This window comes from Anas platyrhynchos, chromosome 13 (assembly GCF_047663525.1).
Source record: "Anas platyrhynchos isolate ZD024472 breed Pekin duck chromosome 13, IASCAAS_PekinDuck_T2T, whole genome shotgun sequence".
NCBI classification, from domain to species: Eukaryota; Metazoa; Chordata; class Aves; order Anseriformes; family Anatidae; genus Anas; species Anas platyrhynchos.
In genome coordinates, this window is record NC_092599.1 from 8,493,281 (window position 1) to 8,511,965 (window position 18,685).

Below are 18,685 nucleotides of genomic sequence, written 5' to 3' on the forward strand. Positions count from 1 at the left end.
TTGTTTGCTAGAAAATGTAAAATCATTAAAAAGACTCCTGGTTTCTGGATGAATTTCAAGCTGCTGGAGCTTAGTTTTCTTAGCTACATTTTATCTCTCTTCCTATGACTTGATATTGTGTGACCCTGTACTTCAGTACATTCTAACAGATTTTAAATGAACGTTTTCTAAATTAGTGAAAGAAAATTAGAAAATTTCCAGGGAAATCCCTTGCTAGATAGCACATCTGTCAGTGCATTTCAAGCTGGAGTAATTTTCATCAGCTACCATCAGCAGTTTTGTTCAAAACTCAAATAAAATGTTTGCTAAAGGCAAATACAATTATTTTAGAGCATATCTCAAACTTTGGTCAAGTACCAAATATTTTACTGCCGAAACTGTAATGTCCCAACTTACATCAACAATGAACCAGTTAAATAAAAAAACTAGCAGAAGCATCTGAAATGACACACAGTAGTGTGAAAATCTCTTGAGACATTCTGTAAGCAAAGTGAAATAGAAATGACTACACTTTCAAGTACTGATAATATGCAGAGATGTTTGTCTTCATCACTAGCTGAAAATGTGGCATATCACTATGTAAATTTGATTTTACTCCTAATTAAATATTTAAAAAAACCTTAGCTTTCTGTTGGCCTTCTGAGAAGATGGAATATTCCAGGTACAACATCTTATGGTTTGATATTACTATAAACATTGTTTTATATATGTAAGATCTGTTGACAAAGTGTAGTGAAACGTTGATTTGAACAAAGAATGTCTTCCAAGTATTCTCTGAAGACATATTCTAGCTGGAATATAATAGATTTCACTTCTTTGGTCCAGCAGATATTCAAGACCACTGACAGTTTTACACATGAGGTTAGTAAATGAGAATGTTATTTTCTTAATTATTTTCTTAAATATTTGGACAAATAGTCTCTGAGAAATCTGTTTTTTGCACATTTTATTTTTCTTGTCAAATGAACAGTAAATATGTGATGACTTTCAAATTATTGAATATCCACAAAATTCATTGTAATTTGAAGCACATTATGCAGTTTTAGAGCTCAAGTACTCCTTAAGCTGATGTAGGATCTGGTTCTGGTCTTCTGTTGCTGGGTGTAACTCTTCTCGCTTTTGATGAGCAACTTGCATGTCATCTCAAAGAAATTAGGACTGGAAACTATCCAGCTTTCTAGAATCTACAGCCATGACTCAGATGACAGGACTGTTTGTGTAGAACTTCCACACAAGTGATGTCAGGGTGCTGTTGCAATTCTTTTTGATGCCTTGAGAGCAGCATGCATGTGCAGTCTGGAGAGGGAGGCACTGAAAGAGGGTTGCTATTGGAAAGGGACTTAGAACAATAGAATCATTAAGGTTGGAAAAGACCTTCAAGATCATCTGGTCCAACTATCAAACTTGCATATACATCTTAAAAGGCTTTATCACTCTTCACCTGCAAGGTGCAAGGGGATTTCTAGAGGAAGAAAGAAGGCACTGCAGAGCATACTGGAGCAATACCGTTTTTCCTTGACTCCCATGTGTGCTTCTGGCTTAATATCTGCCTATGTTCACAGGAACTAGCAAAGGGAACATGTCAGTTACTGTTGTTGAGATTAAAAATGGAATGCCTTTGATAAAAATTGAAAGGACAGTCCCCCCACATGTTTTCCTCTCCCCAATCCCTTATGCTAATACATAGTAGGTGTTAACAGAAGTAGCACTTAGACCATTCCAAGCAATTCAAGAGAAAGCTCAGAGAAAGCCTTGCTGAATTTACCAAGCCTAGGCAAGCTCAGTATTTTATTTTTCTAATGGAAATGTTTTTAACTAAGCTTTGTTCATTACCACTTCTGCATGTAAATCAGAGAGATTCACAATGAGATCATAATTCTTTCTTTGTATATAAATGTTACACATACAAACTGCACAGAAAGAATATGATTAAGAATGCAAAAGCAAGTAGTTGAGAGAAGAGGGTGTTAGCATTAAAGTTGGCATTGCAACCTAAATTCAGCTTCTGTTATGCATATGCAATATGAAAAACTCTTTAACTGCAAAATCTTAAAGTACTTTTCCAGGAGACTTCTTCCTTACTCAGTACATGATATGGACAGTACTCAATTAATGAGCGGCTATTTAAGATGTTGTTTTATCCTTACTGTTTGATGTGTGGCCTTAAGCATTATTTACATCACATCATTCAGACCCGGCTCAGAAGTCAGAATTATTAATTTCCTCATAGGCTTTTCTATGCTGCTCATCACTACAGTATCCAAGTGCTTCACAGGTTTTAAATTAAATTTATCTCCACAAAGCTCCAGTGAGGGAAGTGGTATTATCTCTGTTTTACAGATGGGGAACTGACAGAGATTAAGGTCAGAAAAAAATCACCAAATTTGGTTGCATATTTTAAGACATAAGTTTGGGTTTATAGTGCAATTCAGATTGTGTAGTGCTTATTGTGTTCAGAAAACTGCACTTACTACTTCAGCTTCAGGTGTGCTTTCCCCATGTCTAGAAATGTACCCCCACATCCCCAGTGTATAAACAGGAAATTTAAATGGCATTATTCATCGCTAACAAGAAGTTCGTGTTTGCTACCTCGTGTAGCATCACAGAGGATCTCTGAGCTTTCTCTGAAAGAGTTTCCATGAGTCACTTGCAGAGCTGAAGAGACAGTGGCTCCTGTTGAAAGCTCTACTGTATGATTTTATTATTAGACTGTTTCTTAATGGTTGTACATAAATTGAGGGTACACAATCCATCTGAATTCTTATATTTGTCAATTTTTGATTGCTTGACATTTGCAATGGAGAAAGACTAATTGGGAATATTGAAATTTGTGATCCAGTTAATTTGGGGAATGAATATTAATTGAGAAACCATGTTGATTAAAATTTGCTGGCTATTTTTTTCTATTATACATATTAGGAGGATCTTCACAAATTTACATTCATTTACTTTCTTAGTATATTCAGATTTATTTCCTCTGTGAAGACATCCCAAAAGAATCATGAGTGAATCTAGCAAAATAATTTTCCTTTGTTTAGGAAAACTTTAATTGGCTGTTTATATGTGTTTTATCCACATTTTATATAGTAAGTATATAAGGTGGGCAGGGGTCACCTTATGGCTCTCTACAAGTACCTGAAAGGAGCCTGTAGCCGAGTGTGGGTCAGTCTCTTCTCCCACGCAGCAAGCAGTAGGACGAGGAAATGGCCTCAAGTTGTGCCAGGGGAGGTTTAGGTTGGATATGAGGAAAAAATTATTCATTGAAGGGATTGTGAAGCATTGGAACAAGCTGTCCAGAGAAGTAGTTGAGTCACCATCCCTGGAGTTATTTAAAATAAGTGTGGATGTGGTGCTTACAGACACAGTTTAATGGTAGACTTGGCAGTGCTAGGTTAATGGTTGGATTTGATGATCTTAAGGGGCTTTTCCAACCAAAGTGATTCTGTGATAAATACAGTGATTGGGAGTCTCTCAACCAAGTTGGGTATATTTATATATTTTCCCAAAGCTCTTTGAAATCTTTAGCTGACATTTATTACAGAAGTGAAATGTTTTTCAGTGTGTCTCTGCTTATCAGAGCTGTGGCCATGTATGTTACAATTGCCTAGCTATTTGCAGAAGCTGTTTCTTTAAATGCTTTTTTAGTGTTAACCTACATGTAGCTCGTTATTAGACTACATTCCCGTTGTTGTGCCAAGTGCATAGATTTTGTGGAACTGGAAGGCTACTATATGTGTAGAAAGTTGGGAGGCTTTGTCCTCGCTATGAAATGCACTTGCATAAGCAAATAAATTTCTTATAACAAGAGAAAATGAAATTTTCAGTAGCTTCAGTCAGGGTCCCTTGTGCTAACAGCTGTAACCATTTCCGGGCTGCTCTGAAACAGCTATTCCCAGAGCTTTATGGTATTGCTGTGACATTATTACAGAACAACTTCTTGCTTTGGGGGAAAAATGAAAGTTAGCAAGAAGTTTGCTTGACTAAGTAGAACTACCAACTGGGTAGCTTGTGTAGTACATATGGATCATGGAAATATTCTTCTAAATAATAAAGAGAAGGCAAATTAAATCCATTATTTAACAGCTGTGATAGTAGTCCAAATTTTTAATTTTAAATAACTGATTTATTCCCACTTTCTGTAAAATATTTGATCTTGGTACTCAAGTAGTCAAGGCTGTAGTGCATGGCTGTGGAAATGAGCTAGCAATCTGTTTTACAAGTTATCTGTCCAGTGGAAACCAGTGCAGTCCGAGGAATTCACAAATAAATCAGAGTTTCAGCTTTAACAAATGCCAGCCAAATTCTTGAACCTACAGAGGGACCTCCAGCTTAGTTCTCTGCCAGTTTGCTGAGCTTCAGCCTAAACATTCATCCTGCAGATTGTAGATTAAGATTTAATCATGTCTATAGATTTCTAATTACTCATGAATATCTTATTAGAAAGCCTTGCTGGCAAGGAACTCCAAAGCACTTTCAGTAAATTATACAGAAATTTGTTCCAGAATTAGTTGCAGAGCAGTCATCTGGCACCCAATTCTTGTTTAAAATGTTATCAAGTTTACTGACAAATGAGAACATAATAATGTCTCAGTTACTCTAATTCACCATGTGACCATAAATGTTTTTTTTTTAATCTTGAAAAGTTAAAAAGAATAACACTAAAACATTTTTGTTGATGCCTGAAGTGATGTGGAGTTGGAAAGAAAGCCAGAAATGCAGCAGAAACATACAGAATTATTTGCTTGGTTTATAGCTTGATTATGTGACTCATGCAATTCTGTACGGTGAGACTAGGTCCAGGGATAATCATTGAAACTGCCTAAAAGGAAACAAATTCAGGAACCTTGGGGTAGTCACAGATGGATTAAATTGCATGCTTTTCAGGATACTTGGCAAAAATAAAATAAAAAACAAGCTGGAGAATGATGTGCACATACAGTTACAGTTATAATTAGTAAATGCTATGACATAGTTATGTCATAAGACCATTACTATCATACAATTGTAGAAATCATGCATAAATAAAACTTTTCCTATGTTTAGTGTTCAGTGTTAGGCAGAAATACCTTCCTACGTGCATACTTTTGAAATTTGACTTAAAAGATATGGACAAGACTGTCTTTGACTTCTCTTGCTTGTGAAAATTAACCAAAGAGGAAATGCTGGAGTTGCTGCATCCTGGTTATACTTTCTGACTTCTCAGAGTCACCTACTGAAGCTAGAAAACTGAATGATACCTTTTAGTGGTTAACTTACTAAGATCTCACATCTACTGTGGAAAAAGGCTCATAAAGTAATTTCAGGTGAAAATATTGAAATAGAAAGTGTCTTGGGAGATGCATGCAGCAGTGATTCCTATTTCAGCAGGTAGTGCAGTGTTCATCATTTTACTCTAGATAAAGCTTATTGCTGCATGAAGGTGTTGTGCATCTATCCTATCCTATTTCTCCATTCTCTGTTATTCCAATTTAAGAGCTGTAGTTTCACAGATGCTGTATCAGGACACCATACTATAACCTATAGTTTGTTACTTATGTGTATATTACCTATAGTTACTATGTATATACAGAATGTGAGTTGTTGAAAATCAGAGGGAATGTACAGAGAGGGAAAGTAAAACCTAGAACACTGTACAGCCTTTTTCAGACTGGTTTCTTTACTCATAACCCCCATTCTTTACAATAGTTCACCAACAAGTGCAGTCTGTATTTTCTGAAATATATGCAAGCCATTTTGTGTTTACAGCTATTTATTCTCTTTCTATTGTTTGCATGCAGTTTGCAGTCCAACTGGTTTAAATGAAGCAGAAATTGTAAGGAAGTCATGTCCATTTCCATTTTGCCTGTGACTATTGTATAAACCTTTTAAATAAATAAATGTCAGAATTGGAGAGCAGTTCATCTTTAATTGTGTAGTATATAATTAGGTATGGATGCCCACCATGGTGGTAGTTATATAATTAGACTGTATAGTTATAATGGTCTGCTTTTTGTGCAGCAGCCTTGATCCTGCTCATCAAGATGGGAGTGTATTTTTCTTCCCAGCTGTTATATATACAGTTTGGCAGCAGCCAGTGTGCACCTCTGGGCTGGATACTTACCACCTGAAGAAGCCTGAATTAACTACAGCACTGCTGTCATTCACCTGACTGGGATGCTATAAGGACCATGGGGGAGAACTTATTCTTGTGGGGGGAACAAAAAGAGGTGTGGGAAAGATGGGAATATACATGCTTTGAAACAAGACTTCCTTAATTCCAGAACCCAAGGGAAAGAAAAAAAAAAAAAAGTTTAAATGGCTTTAGTTTGGAGTGCACATAGATGTATAAGGTGGTAAAATGAAAGCTAATGGGATGTCTTAATGGTTCAGACATATAGCATTAAACATAAATGAACTGTACATAAATGCAAAGAGTCCACTACCTAGTATTAGCTATATATAAATGTAAATCTGAAAATGTAAATATATTTTCATTAAATGACTTTTTTTTATCTATATGCTGTAGGAATTGTTAGGTAAAGTACAGTGCCTGTCCTTTCCTTTAAATATTTGTGTTACATTTATTAATTCAGTAAGATCAAATGCTTGTGGAGAAACTTGGATATTGAAGCAATTGCTCCAAGTATAGCAAATCCATAGTATTACAGAGGGAAAACCATGCTGTAATATTAATATGTTGCATTCAGAATGAAGTCAAATGTGATTTAATTTGAATCATTCCATAGTTTTATTATTCAAGTACTATTTTTACTTCACATGGGCAAAAAGTGTGGTCAGGAGCTGCTGTGTGTGTGGACTTTTTCTTTTTTTTTTTTGAATATCCAGAAGTCCTGGCTGTTTCATTCTTTCTGTTGATAATTTTCTTTTTAGTAAGTCTGGATTTACTTTGACTCTGCAGTCCTTTAGTTAAAGTAGTTTTGCCTGAAGAGAGTGAAACTTTTGGAATCTTTCAGTTTCTCTGGTAGTAAGTATCAAAAAGCTTAAAGTACAAAATACAATCAGGACAAAAGAATAAAATACAGTAGAGCAATCTTTAAGGTATGTACTGAATCCAATAGTTTTTTTTTTTTTTTTTTTTTTTTTTTTTTTTTTTTTTAAGCAACAATACTGGTTTCTTAGTGCCATAATGTACATCGTGACAGTGCATCACTCCCGCCTCTTGCTGGTTCTGATGAATGGTCAAAAATACAGTATAGTTAAAGCTCTAATACCACATATTGGAATGCTCTAAAAAAATCACACTGCTGGGAAAACTTCTCTAACATTTTTTAATGCTCTCAGTGATCATGTTGACCTATCTTATATTTGCCTGGAGCCACATGAGATCATGTAGCACGATATTTTAAGTTTAAAAAAGAAAGAAAAAAAAAGTGATACCATGTAACATCTATTGCTCATTGCACACTTACTTTTGTCATGATTTTTGTGTTTGTGCAATTTCTTGTGCTGGCCCTGAGTTGTGTGGCCCATCCTTTTGCCATGGCACAGACTTGATCTGATTCTCTCTTTCTGATTGTTCTTCGTTTAATACCATCATAGAATTTTGCTAAGAACCATTTCTCTCTCCTCCCCATGGACTCTTACTCCTTGAATCTTTTCACTTAACTCCAAGCAGCTTGTCTTCTGCAACTCTATTTACCGCATCTCTTCTATCCAGTACTATAGATGTCTAAATCACGTTCACTAGAAGGAAACAATAAGACACTTCAAGGGAAGACTTAGTCTTGGTATGTGTTACTAAAGCCTATAAAGTGACTTTATGTAGTGCTATATAAGTAATAAATAAGAATGCTAAAACATGACAGCTTTTCTTCTCTCTGCATTTTTAAAGCCATCTTTTTCTACTGAAGGGTAAAGCAAAAAAAGTATTCCTAGCTGTTCCACCGCATTAGCTCGTAGTTTGTAGCCTCGGAAGAGATGAGTTTAAACTCCTGTTTTTCAGAGTGCAGGGTGCTAGTCTCAGTAGCAACCTTCTTCCCCCATCTCTACCTTCCCTAGAGTAGAGTTCCTTACAGTTACGTACCTCAAGCAATGTCCCAATCTTCCATTGTTCCTCTAGCATGTAAGGTAGCCCTAGGTAGCCACCCTGGAAGAAGGGATTTTCACAGTATAATTTCTGTCAGTTGTTGCACAGTGTGTAGCATTCCTTTGAATTTTTCCTTTTCTGCCTTTCAACTTTCTGCTTTAGAAAACGGCATGATCAGTATTAATATTTTTTCCCTGATAAAAATAGAAATGTCTGGTGAAGAAGTTTGTGAAGATCTAGATCAACAGTCTTGCACTGGGATTCTGTTTAAAGGATTATCGCTTGGAACATCGCTGTGTGTTAAGTTCATGGCTGTGTGTTTTGGCATAAAATGGACATAAACCTGCTCCGGTATAATGCAAGACAGGAATTTTATTTCATGTTAGTCATAATAAATGTTTGTTTGGAAAAAGCAAAGTTTCATGTATTTCTAGGGTGTCAAAATAGCAAGGATGTTTTAATGTGATATTTAGAAACAAGTCCTAATGTAAGGAAAAATCAAGCTGTTATGTGATCACACAGACAGACATTGAGCTTCCACTGCCAGAATTATTTCTCAGGATGGTTAGATGCTGTATGAGTCATCTTCTAATGAACACAATATACAAATAGACAGTTGAAGTATGTAAAGCGTGCTTAGCTTTTTCATGACTGTTCTCAGACCTCATTTTTCTTTGTTTAATGGATTATACAGTTCTTTTGGCTCCACAAATCTTTTCATTTATTGTGTATAACTTTGCACTCGTTACCTGAATTATAAGGAACAAACAAGTTGGCCTAATTTGTATTCCAAAATACTTGTTGTAGAAATGAATTTGACAAATAATTCTACATAATTTAAAAATATTTATGTCCTCTATGCATATTATAGGTGGTATATTGCTCTTGCTGTCTAGCTTGATTCTGTGTTTGTTGATTACCTTGTCAATGTTGTGATTGCTGTACAATGTTGCTACAGAGCTGTTCGCTTCCTTTTAGGTGTCTGTATCCTTCTCAGTCAACAACGATGTGTGTGTCTGGAAGTTTGAATTTCCTATTTATTTATTTATTTAATGAAGACTGTAAATGTCATAGGAATGACAGACCAGATAACTGGGAGGGAAGTGTGAGCCATAGACAAGCAGTTTAATGCCTGAAGAGGAACAAATTTGAAAAATTGTTCCATCTTCTTTCTTTGCTGAGCATGACGTTACATGGTATGGAATGTCTCCCTGGCCGGTTAAGATTACCTGTCCTGGCTGTGTCCACTCCCAGTTTCTTGCCCACACCTAGGCTACTCGCTATGAGTAGGCAGAATGGGAGAAAAAGAGAAAACCTTGTTCAGTTATAGCTAAAACATCTGTCATCGGTATTGTTTTAGTCACAAATTCAAAATGCAGTGCCATGCAAGCTACTATGAAGAAAATTAACCCTATCCCAGTCAGATCAGTGTGATTAGAAATTAGGTAATTTTCGTCAGGATCCATTAATGAGGCCTCCATCAGGTTGCTGTTCATGATGCTATTAGTGTTACCTGGATTGTGCTGTACTCAGGGCAGGGTGCTGCTTGGTCAGTAAACTTTGTGTAGACGTGTTCTTGGGTCTCCTGGTGTAAACCAAGAGCTACAGATAAGCAGTTGCAGAAGAGGAGAAAGGGGCCATTCTTGTCATGGTCACTCCCTAGGCAAATCTGCTGTAGCAGCAGTACCGGAGCTTGCAGGTGCAAGACTGTGAGGACAACAGTGTGAGAGCAGAATGGAAAAACACAGCCCTGGGGGGGCTGGGAAACAGTACTGCTGCAGTGTGGGTGAAAGGGATCAGATAATTTTGCTTGTTTGACTATGCTAAGAAAGCAATACGATGTTTAAATAGTAATAATTTTGATATTTGCTGCTAGATTAAGCAGGTGAAGCCACTTGTACTGGATTCAAGTCTATCATAATCTGTGTATGATGTAAGAAATCACTCCCTGTCAACAATGCCAAGACTGGTTGCATGCATCACATTTAATGGGCTTTCTCTTCAGTAGCTTCTGTGGGTGGTGAAAATGGAAAACAATCTGCACAATCTTCTCCCTTCGGTGCCACGTAGAGCATTAAATACCAACCCCATTGAGAGAAACTAAGCTTTGGCTGTCAGATGCTTGAGCACCTTTCCTAGTTTTATAATAATTTTTGGCTTTTTCAGAACAGAAATAGCAATGGGATGCTATATTTTGTCTGTCAGAGACGGTCTTTTTTCGTTGTCTTATTTTAATTAGAGGCCTTTTTCTGAAATTGGAAGAATTCAAAATATCTAGTTAAATCTTGTACAAGGGCAAGAGTGGAGGATGCTGAGACATAGCCCCTGTAGGAAGAAAGGGATAGTAGAAAAAATTAATAATTTTAGAATATTTTTTGTTAGTGTTTTTAAGTTCTCTTTGATCTAAGTGGCAAATCCTCACTATTAGGAACAAGAAAATTCATTGCTATGTGCTTGGGTTAAATAAGTAATAGTCTGAACTGTGTGGATTTCATCTTCACAAAGTAGCAGCAATGGGAGGGAATAATTTAAAAAATGGTAAAGCACGACAAGAGAGGAGATAGCATGCAGGGCAGTTCTTCATAGTATGACATTCATTGAATGTGATGAAGAATTCAGATGTCTAAGTAGAAATATCTCTCCCTGCACAATCACAACTTTTAGAGGGAAAAAATCCAAATATACATTAAGTGTATAATTATGGGGGATAAAGGGCAGCTTAGGAAATGCCATAGGAAAATCTGAAGTTAGCCACAAGCATCATTAACTGTAGATGATATGCATCATTTAACCACACTGTGTTACACAAGTTGTCTTATCTTGTAGATTAAAAAAAAAAAGTAAAAAAACAAAACTAAAACTAAAACAAAAACAAAAAACTGTTGTTTTTTGAAAACAAAACAAAACAAAACCAAAAATCCAACAACTACTTATGCCGTTTCGCTGTGTTTTAACATAGAAACTGAGTAGCAGAATAAGGATTGTCAAAATTAATGAACAGGTGACATTAATACAGTAATATGGTAAACTTTAAATTAAAAATACTTCTCTCCTTGTTTCTGAAATATTCCTAATCATTAGAACACAGAGATAATTGTATTATAATTGGCTTTTCTCAATATACACATTTTAAGTGAGCAGCCCATTTTGCATTATCTTATGTTCTGTCCGCACAAGCAAATTTGTAGTTTCTCTAGAACACTACTAATGCAACTGTTCAGCACAAGTCCTGAGCTTTGTTCCCAGCAGGTGGTGACCACAACACCTCCTAGCTAAGGACAATTAAATGTACGATGAAATAAAAGGGTGTTATGGAGTACCATAGGAAGAATTAGTGCAATCTCTCCTTATGGGCACTACAGGGAAAGTCATTTCCAAAGGTATTCTAGACTATTGTTCTGTGGTGATGACACATGACAAGTACATACCTATTTTGTGTATTTGAAGCTAACATTTTTACAGCATCCACTATTCAAGGCTAGGTTGGATTGGACCTCAAGAAAACTGATCTAGTGGACTGTATTGTGGCAGGTTGTTTGACGTAGATGATCTTTAAAGCTCCCTTCTAACTCAAACCATTCTATGATCAAAAAATATAAAGCACAAAACTAAACCCTCAGCACCCCAAACCAAGTACATTGGAGAATTGACACCTAAGTTTAGATTTCTTCTCAAAATTACATTAAATGTATGAGTAGCATTTCTAGAGGCTGGGTAAATATAATATGACTGTTCTTGAAATTTTACAAAACTGGTAATATTTGAAAATATGTCAGTACATTTCAACATTTTTCTTAATTTTAGCACTCTTACTTTTAAGGGTATAATGTAGAGTGCCCATGCGAGTGTTTGTTTTGTTTGTTTTTTTTTGTTTGTTTGTTTCTTCCTCTCTAGTAGAGGTTATGCAGATCTGAGATCTGTTGTGACTGTAAAATTAGTCCACTTGTTATATTAGCCTTTAACACTATACTCCCACCTACAACTACAGGAACACAGCTTGAAGGAAATTTAATTAGGAAAATGAGGGAGATGAAAAAGGCAATGTAATATATATGCGCAATATGAAGAAGAGTAAATACACTTTTCATCTGAATAGTCAGAATAGAAACTGTGTTAAACTGAGATTAAATTTTCTTTTATTAGAAATGGATTTCTTTCATTTTTTAACATTACTACCTAATTGCCCTCCTTATTACTGGGATTAAAAAGACTACTATCATTAAAGAAGAAACATCTTTCACAAATTATATTTAGATTATGGTTTTAGCTGGCAATGACCTTCTCATTATGTGAAAAATAGAAATCCCCAGGGGAACAGACTTAGTGAGGTGATTCCTATCAGCTGGGAAGCCCTGTGCACACACTACTTGCATCTCATGACCTGCATGCATACACCTGTACTGTATCAATTTCTGCTTGTTTACAGGTCATTCAAGCAATAAGCAGGTAGAATTCGGATGACTGAGAACCTGCTCTGCTGGTAGCAGTTTCCTGCCTCACTGCACTCTGGAATATTCCAGCCTTGCTGCAGTGTGCTGCTACATAGCCATGAGTTTTTCAGTTACAACCGTTACTCATTTTCCTAATGTATTTTTTAGCACTTGTATTGGTACTAAGCATAGATGATAACGCTTTACAGAAAAAACACAAAGGATCACTAGGACAGAAAACAGCTTAAGTAATATCTAATAGATAATTGTTTAAGAAAAAAAAAAAAAACAACATAATCCCCTTTCGTAATTGGAGAGGAGAATACTGGGGTCTGCAGTGTTTCATAGTGCAACCAATACAACCATCGTACATTTGAAACACATGCGTTAGTTATTTAGTCTGAATTAAGAGAAAGAAATACACTATTCGGGTATATTATTATATAGTAAGCAAATACAAAAGCATTTAATACATTAATTTTACACATGAAATTTCAAAATGTTCTAATGATTATTTCAGTTCTAGGTTTTGGGTCAGACCAATTGTGCTGTAACCAGATTTTTCAGACTCTTGCTTAGGGAGGTGTGAGGCCAGTGTTTTTATTGCACTCACTCTTCCTGGATGCATGCAGTAGGTATATCCAAGACCATGTGGCATGGTTGATCTAAATTTCCCAGGCTGCGGTTACTGTGCGTGGATCCATTTAGAATTTTCAGAAAATTAATTTTTTATTGCTTTTAAAGAATTGAAAATATTCATTAAGATTAGAAAAAGAGCAGTGGTGACCCAAACTCTATGCCAAATAGTGCTGCGTATGTTTATTTCGGCAAATCTGTTGAGTGTATTTATGCAGGTTGTCAGCTCAGCTGACAAAATCTTTTTTGAATATCTCTCCAAAAATAAAGAAGAATATATGATATTTAAAAATATATATATATATATATATTTTTTTTTTTTTTTTTCATATGACCTTTGGATATGTATTTATTCTAATACAGCTTATGGTTAATTTTAATAAAAAAAAAAAAAAATTCCAGTGTTGAAATTATGGTCAGTATCTGATAAGTCCTGAAGAGACTTTTCTCCTTTACAGTGTCATTGTGTGTTGTAGACATAACCTCCACACGATAACTGCAGGCTGCACAAACTGCCTGTGACGATGTGGAGAGCTGTATCAAAAGACCTCATTTGACTCTAATGGTGTCTTTTCCTTCATCAAAGGAACTTATAAAACTGAATTTTCTGATGAGTCACTTGGTTCAAGTAAGGTAATACTATTGTAATGCTTTTGATGTGTCTGAAGTATTGTGTCACATGAAATTTTTCATAACTTCATATTTTACTCTGCAGCATCTTGGATATTTCTGATTGAATTAAATACGTTAAATAATTTAGGGCTTAAAGACCTAAAATAGATACTGTTAGGATTGTGCCTTAGTTATTTAAGCAGGATTTTCATTGTCTCCAAAAGACAAGAAAATTTTAGTGAATGAAAGTGGGAATCTTTGGTTTTCTGTTTAAGAGAAAACATTGCATACAGCTATTGATCTTCACATCTGTTGCTCAAATTGGAAAGCATGGACAGAAAATGACCAACTAATTTGTTTTTCTTAGTTAACTGGTATTTCTTCAGTTGAGGTATTTAGTGGACAGGTTGATTTAGAAAATGTAGTTTCTTTATTTTGGAAGCCTCTGTGTGCATTGATTCACAAAGGGCATGTGAAATATTATTTGTGCTTTTCTAAGCACATATGACTTGAAATGTATATAATACACAACGAATAAAAACGGGAGGAAGAAAGTAACTCTCTGTCCCAAATTTTTTAGCCCAACCAAGATGATTGGTTTTAGAAATCAATGTAAAAATCATGCTTTGGAAAGAAGTCACCTCTCCACATCAGTGATATTTTTGGAAAGGTTGGTGATACCTTGGTAAGCCCAGGAGGCACTTTCTTTCAGAAGCAACCCAGACAACTTGGCTGTCTTATTCCTGTTCCTCAGAAAAACAAAGTCAGTCTCATAATTATCTTAACTGTTGTCTCTTTCAGAACGCAGAGATTATCATTTATCATGCTGAGATTTGGGCAGCACATCATCAAGCCCTCCGTGGTCTTCCTGAAGACTGAGCTCTCCTTTGCTCTTGTGAATCGCAAGCCGGTGGTCCCAGGCCGTATCCTTTTGAGCAGTGCCTTGGCCATGGGTGCCTGTGTTCTGTGGAGAAGCTGAGGAAGGTTGGCATGCTCTGAAGGCCAGGTAGGATGTTGCGCGGATTTATTCTGAAACCAGGTGGTGGAACGTAATACGCTTGATTGGTGTTGCAGAACTGCAGAAAAGGGTTGCTTAGCAACTGTGACCTTACAGGTGAATTTCTATTGACCTTTTCACCACAGAAGATGTATAAACAACAGGTGCTACTAAAAGCATTTTAAAGTGTATCTGAGAGGATACTGTTTAAATTTCATATTATGCTAAATAACACATCCTGCTTCCCTTTTAATAACGTCACTTATTTTTAGATGTGGTAACTTCTTTATGGAGGATTTTCAACTTCTTGTAGCTAAATGTACACAATTTGTCAAATGGCAGCAGAATTCTCTATGAAGACTATTATTTTTGGGGGGGGAACAGATTGCTTTGATTAATTTAGGTAGGAATGGATTAAATAAACCATCTGTATAGCAAACACACTTTCTGAGGAAAAATGAATCCCCGTGTTGTAAGCAAAACTTAGTTTTTAGAAATTTTAAGGGAACTTGATTGTGCAAGATGCTAAATGCATCTATTTAGTTTATTTTATAATGTTGTGTATTATTTCATAGTTAGAACTCTGGTGCTACGTAACTTGTGCTGATTTCAGTGGCTGGAGGTTGAACTTCTCAGAAATATTCAAGACTGATCATTTCCACAGAGGTTTATGGTAAAATTTTAGTAGGAACTGTTAAGAAATGGCTGAATGCATGTTGGGGGGAAAAAAAAGTCTGGAGTTCATTGAAAGCTTTTCTGTACTTTTCTGTTGTTTCTCATAATTTAATATATAATTTTAAATTTAGTAGCTTTTAATATAATTTTATACCTATAAAAGTATTTTATTCCTCTGAAATTTTGAATGTCCCTCTCTTCTCATTACTTCTGTATATTATAACTGTTCAATGTAGAACTTCTTGGTGTACCTGTTTTGAATGTTTCTATTCATTCCAGAAATCAGATAATTTGGTTATAAATGTATGACAAATATGCACAGACTTTATAGAAACTAAACACGTTACCATCAATGTGTTTCAATGAATTAAACTAATTATTTTTCTCCAGTAAAAGTTTCTAAGCTATCTGGTGTAAATTGATGTGGTGTACAGAGCCGTCGTGCTTTTAGGCAAAAAATGGCAAAATATGTTCAAAGATATCTAGACACTATCCCATTCATCATTGTGAGTTGAGGAGCTTGTAAATTCTTGACCAGGTTTACGCATTGTGGAGGTAAATAAGTAAATTAGAGTAAAAGAGAGTAAATAAAATGTTTTCTGTACTGTATGTGGAAGTTTTAAAAACAGTAGTTCTATTGTTATAGTTATATGCAATAGTTATATTTTATTATTATATTGCTATTATATATGTATAGTTATATACAATAGTTACATTGTATGTACATAGTTCTAAAACAATAGTTCAATTCTGTTGGTTAGTTAAGTGAACAATCGCATCTGTTATTAAACAATGAAGAGGTATTTCAGATGAAAGAGTTGTTTTAAAGTTTTGTTAGCATCGAGAAGTGACAGTTTAAGGAGCCTATAAAACTTAATTATTACAAGTTTCTTTCCTTCTTAAATAATTAAAGATTATAAACTCTAGTTGCATAGTTATTGCTGACTGTTTGGCAGATACATTTATTTGCTCAGGTTTAGCTTTGTTATCCATGTAATGAGTATTGCAGCATATTTTATAGTGTCACATTGTTTTAATAGCTCATGTGTTGTAATATATAATATAGTCTTTGTTTCTCTGTTGAATAAATGTTCAGGTAATAAAACTCCAACACTTTCCCTCTCTCATTACACTAAGAAAAAAAATTAGAAAAGAACTTGATGCAAAGGCTGGAACACAGTATGTAAAATAGAGCAATTTGCAGTTGTAAGCTTTTAAAATGTCTGTATAATGCAGCATTTGTCTCAAGACCTGGCAGTAACAAGTGTATTTTCTTTGTTTTATTGCAATAATTTTATCTGCCTTGTCTTTGGCACACTTATGACATTCTTCTTTTTTTTTCTTTTTTTTTTCCTGTAGAAAATAAAATATTAATGCATGTGAATTAGAGAGACAAAGGAAATCAGTTTGAAAGCCGGCTCACTCCAGGTGGTGGCTTTAATTAACTTGTAAGGTTGAAATTCCATCTTGAAACAGAACGTAGGATTGGAGTTGTGAATTTGTTGTAATAGTTTTAAAATACAGTTGTGCTCTGAGAAATTTCAGTAAAAATAGTCTCGTGGAAATCACTGTTTTGTGATTTGAGCAATCCTAAAGCATGTTTACTCAGTTAACACATTAAAAGTTTTGTTTATTTCTGTTGGTCCTGTGAATTCAGCTTGACACTTGAAAGTCAAACTGTGCTTGTAGTAACCAAGAGGAGGAATAGCAAGAACATAGTATTCCTGGTAAGGGAAAAGCTGTCCTGTTCCTGGAGAGAACGCCTTATCTGACTCAGCATTAGACTTCTGTCTAATGGGTGATGAACTTTTTTGCAATTGGAACCCCTTGAGGGAAGATGTAGCGGTTATTGCAGATTGTGGAATAATAAGTAGCTGGTACCTTAGTATGGAGCAGGTGGTATGTGATGTTGAACTGGAATCTCTGCTGTCCAAGCAAAAATGTGCTCATTTGGTTAACACTAGTAACAAATTCATTCACTTCTTTTGGCGCAACCAAACCGAGATGGAGAGCTATGCATGGTCAGTGTACAGAATTAGTGTTTGCCTTCCATTCCCCGCCCAGGGGGCTCAAGAGGTCTTGATTAGTGACATATTGTTTTAGGGGGTGCTTGTTCCCCCGTGTTGTACAGAAATGTTGTGATGCTGTTTCAGCAATCCCTGTGGATTCTTACAGAGACAAGAGTCTAGATGGGAGTACTGTGTGTGGTGAAAATCTTAGCAGTTAGTTTGGGAGCAGGGCGGAGGTGAGCCACACACTGTACATTTCCCAGAAAGCTTACACAGGTACAAATACCATTTTTCATGAAAAGTGGAGTCCCTGTTTCCTGTAAGTGCTGGTAACTTGCTGCTCTGTGAAGAGAGATTGTGAAAGTAGTCTGTTGCTGTCTTGAACTACTAATTGTATTAGAGAAGGTAGCTATTCACTAGCTGCAATACTGCAAGGGGTGTTGATACTCACTGGATGCAGCCCTTCTTTTGTTCAGAATGCACAAGGCAAGAAGTGAATCAGCTCTAGTAGCTATGTTTCTGCTTGTCTTCTCAAATAATTTCATTCGTAGTCTTGCTGCTTCCATAGTTCACAGCAGAACTGTAGTGTGTTTTTAAGAAAATCCATCTGCTCCTTGATGTAGACTTTTTGCTCTTTAATATGGCTACAAATACTTTGTGAATGACCTACCATTTTATTGATGTTTTCCTAGCCATATGCCATGGCTTTACATGGTTTTGCTCACATCTTCAATAAATATGAACTGTGTTTTTTATCACTTTCTCACTGTATTGTGCAGGATACTTGCTTTCATCTGGTGTTAAACATGAAAAATGAATTTGAACATTAGTAGAATCCATTTGGGAACTAGAACTTTTTTTGTAAATAAAATTATTCATTTGTTATGTCCTACTTTTTTTTTTTTTTTTTCTTTTCCAGCAGACAACATATTGATCTTTGGATTTCTGTTCAGGATGCCATAAGGAGAACTAGCACAACAGGAACACGGCAACATTTGTAAATTGATTGAATGCAATACGTAATGACAGAGACAAACATCAGATCTATGGCAATACTATATTATACAAAGCATTTTTCAACAGTTTATTGAATTGGTTATTAAAAGAAAAAAAAAAAACAACATGCTTTCCATCCGGGAATGATGAGCTGAGGGCTATCAGGACTAAGCAATTTTATAGTAATTCATGGTAGACAGTGCAGCACTTCCAATAAGCGCACATGTATGCACATATAATAAATTAGAATAAATCCTTTACAAAAGAAAAATCATCCAGGATTGATTACAAAAAGGGCATTCAA

At 35.6% G+C, this 18,685-nt stretch overlaps 1 protein-coding gene across 3 annotated transcripts in view; it reads left to right on the forward strand.

Annotated features, from left to right (window-relative positions):
- The window catches only part of FHIT (fragile histidine triad diadenosine triphosphatase), a 565,789-nt gene that overhangs the window by 148,592 nt on the left and 398,512 nt on the right, over window positions 1-18,685 (forward strand). For all 3 annotated transcript variants that reach the window (XM_072044229.1, XM_072044230.1, XM_013106348.5), the window contains one exon: window positions 14,506-14,627. In XM_072044229.1, coding sequence (XP_071900330.1) covers window positions 14,506-14,627 — 122 coding nt within the window. The remainder of the gene's footprint in view (window positions 1-14,505; window positions 14,628-18,685) is intronic.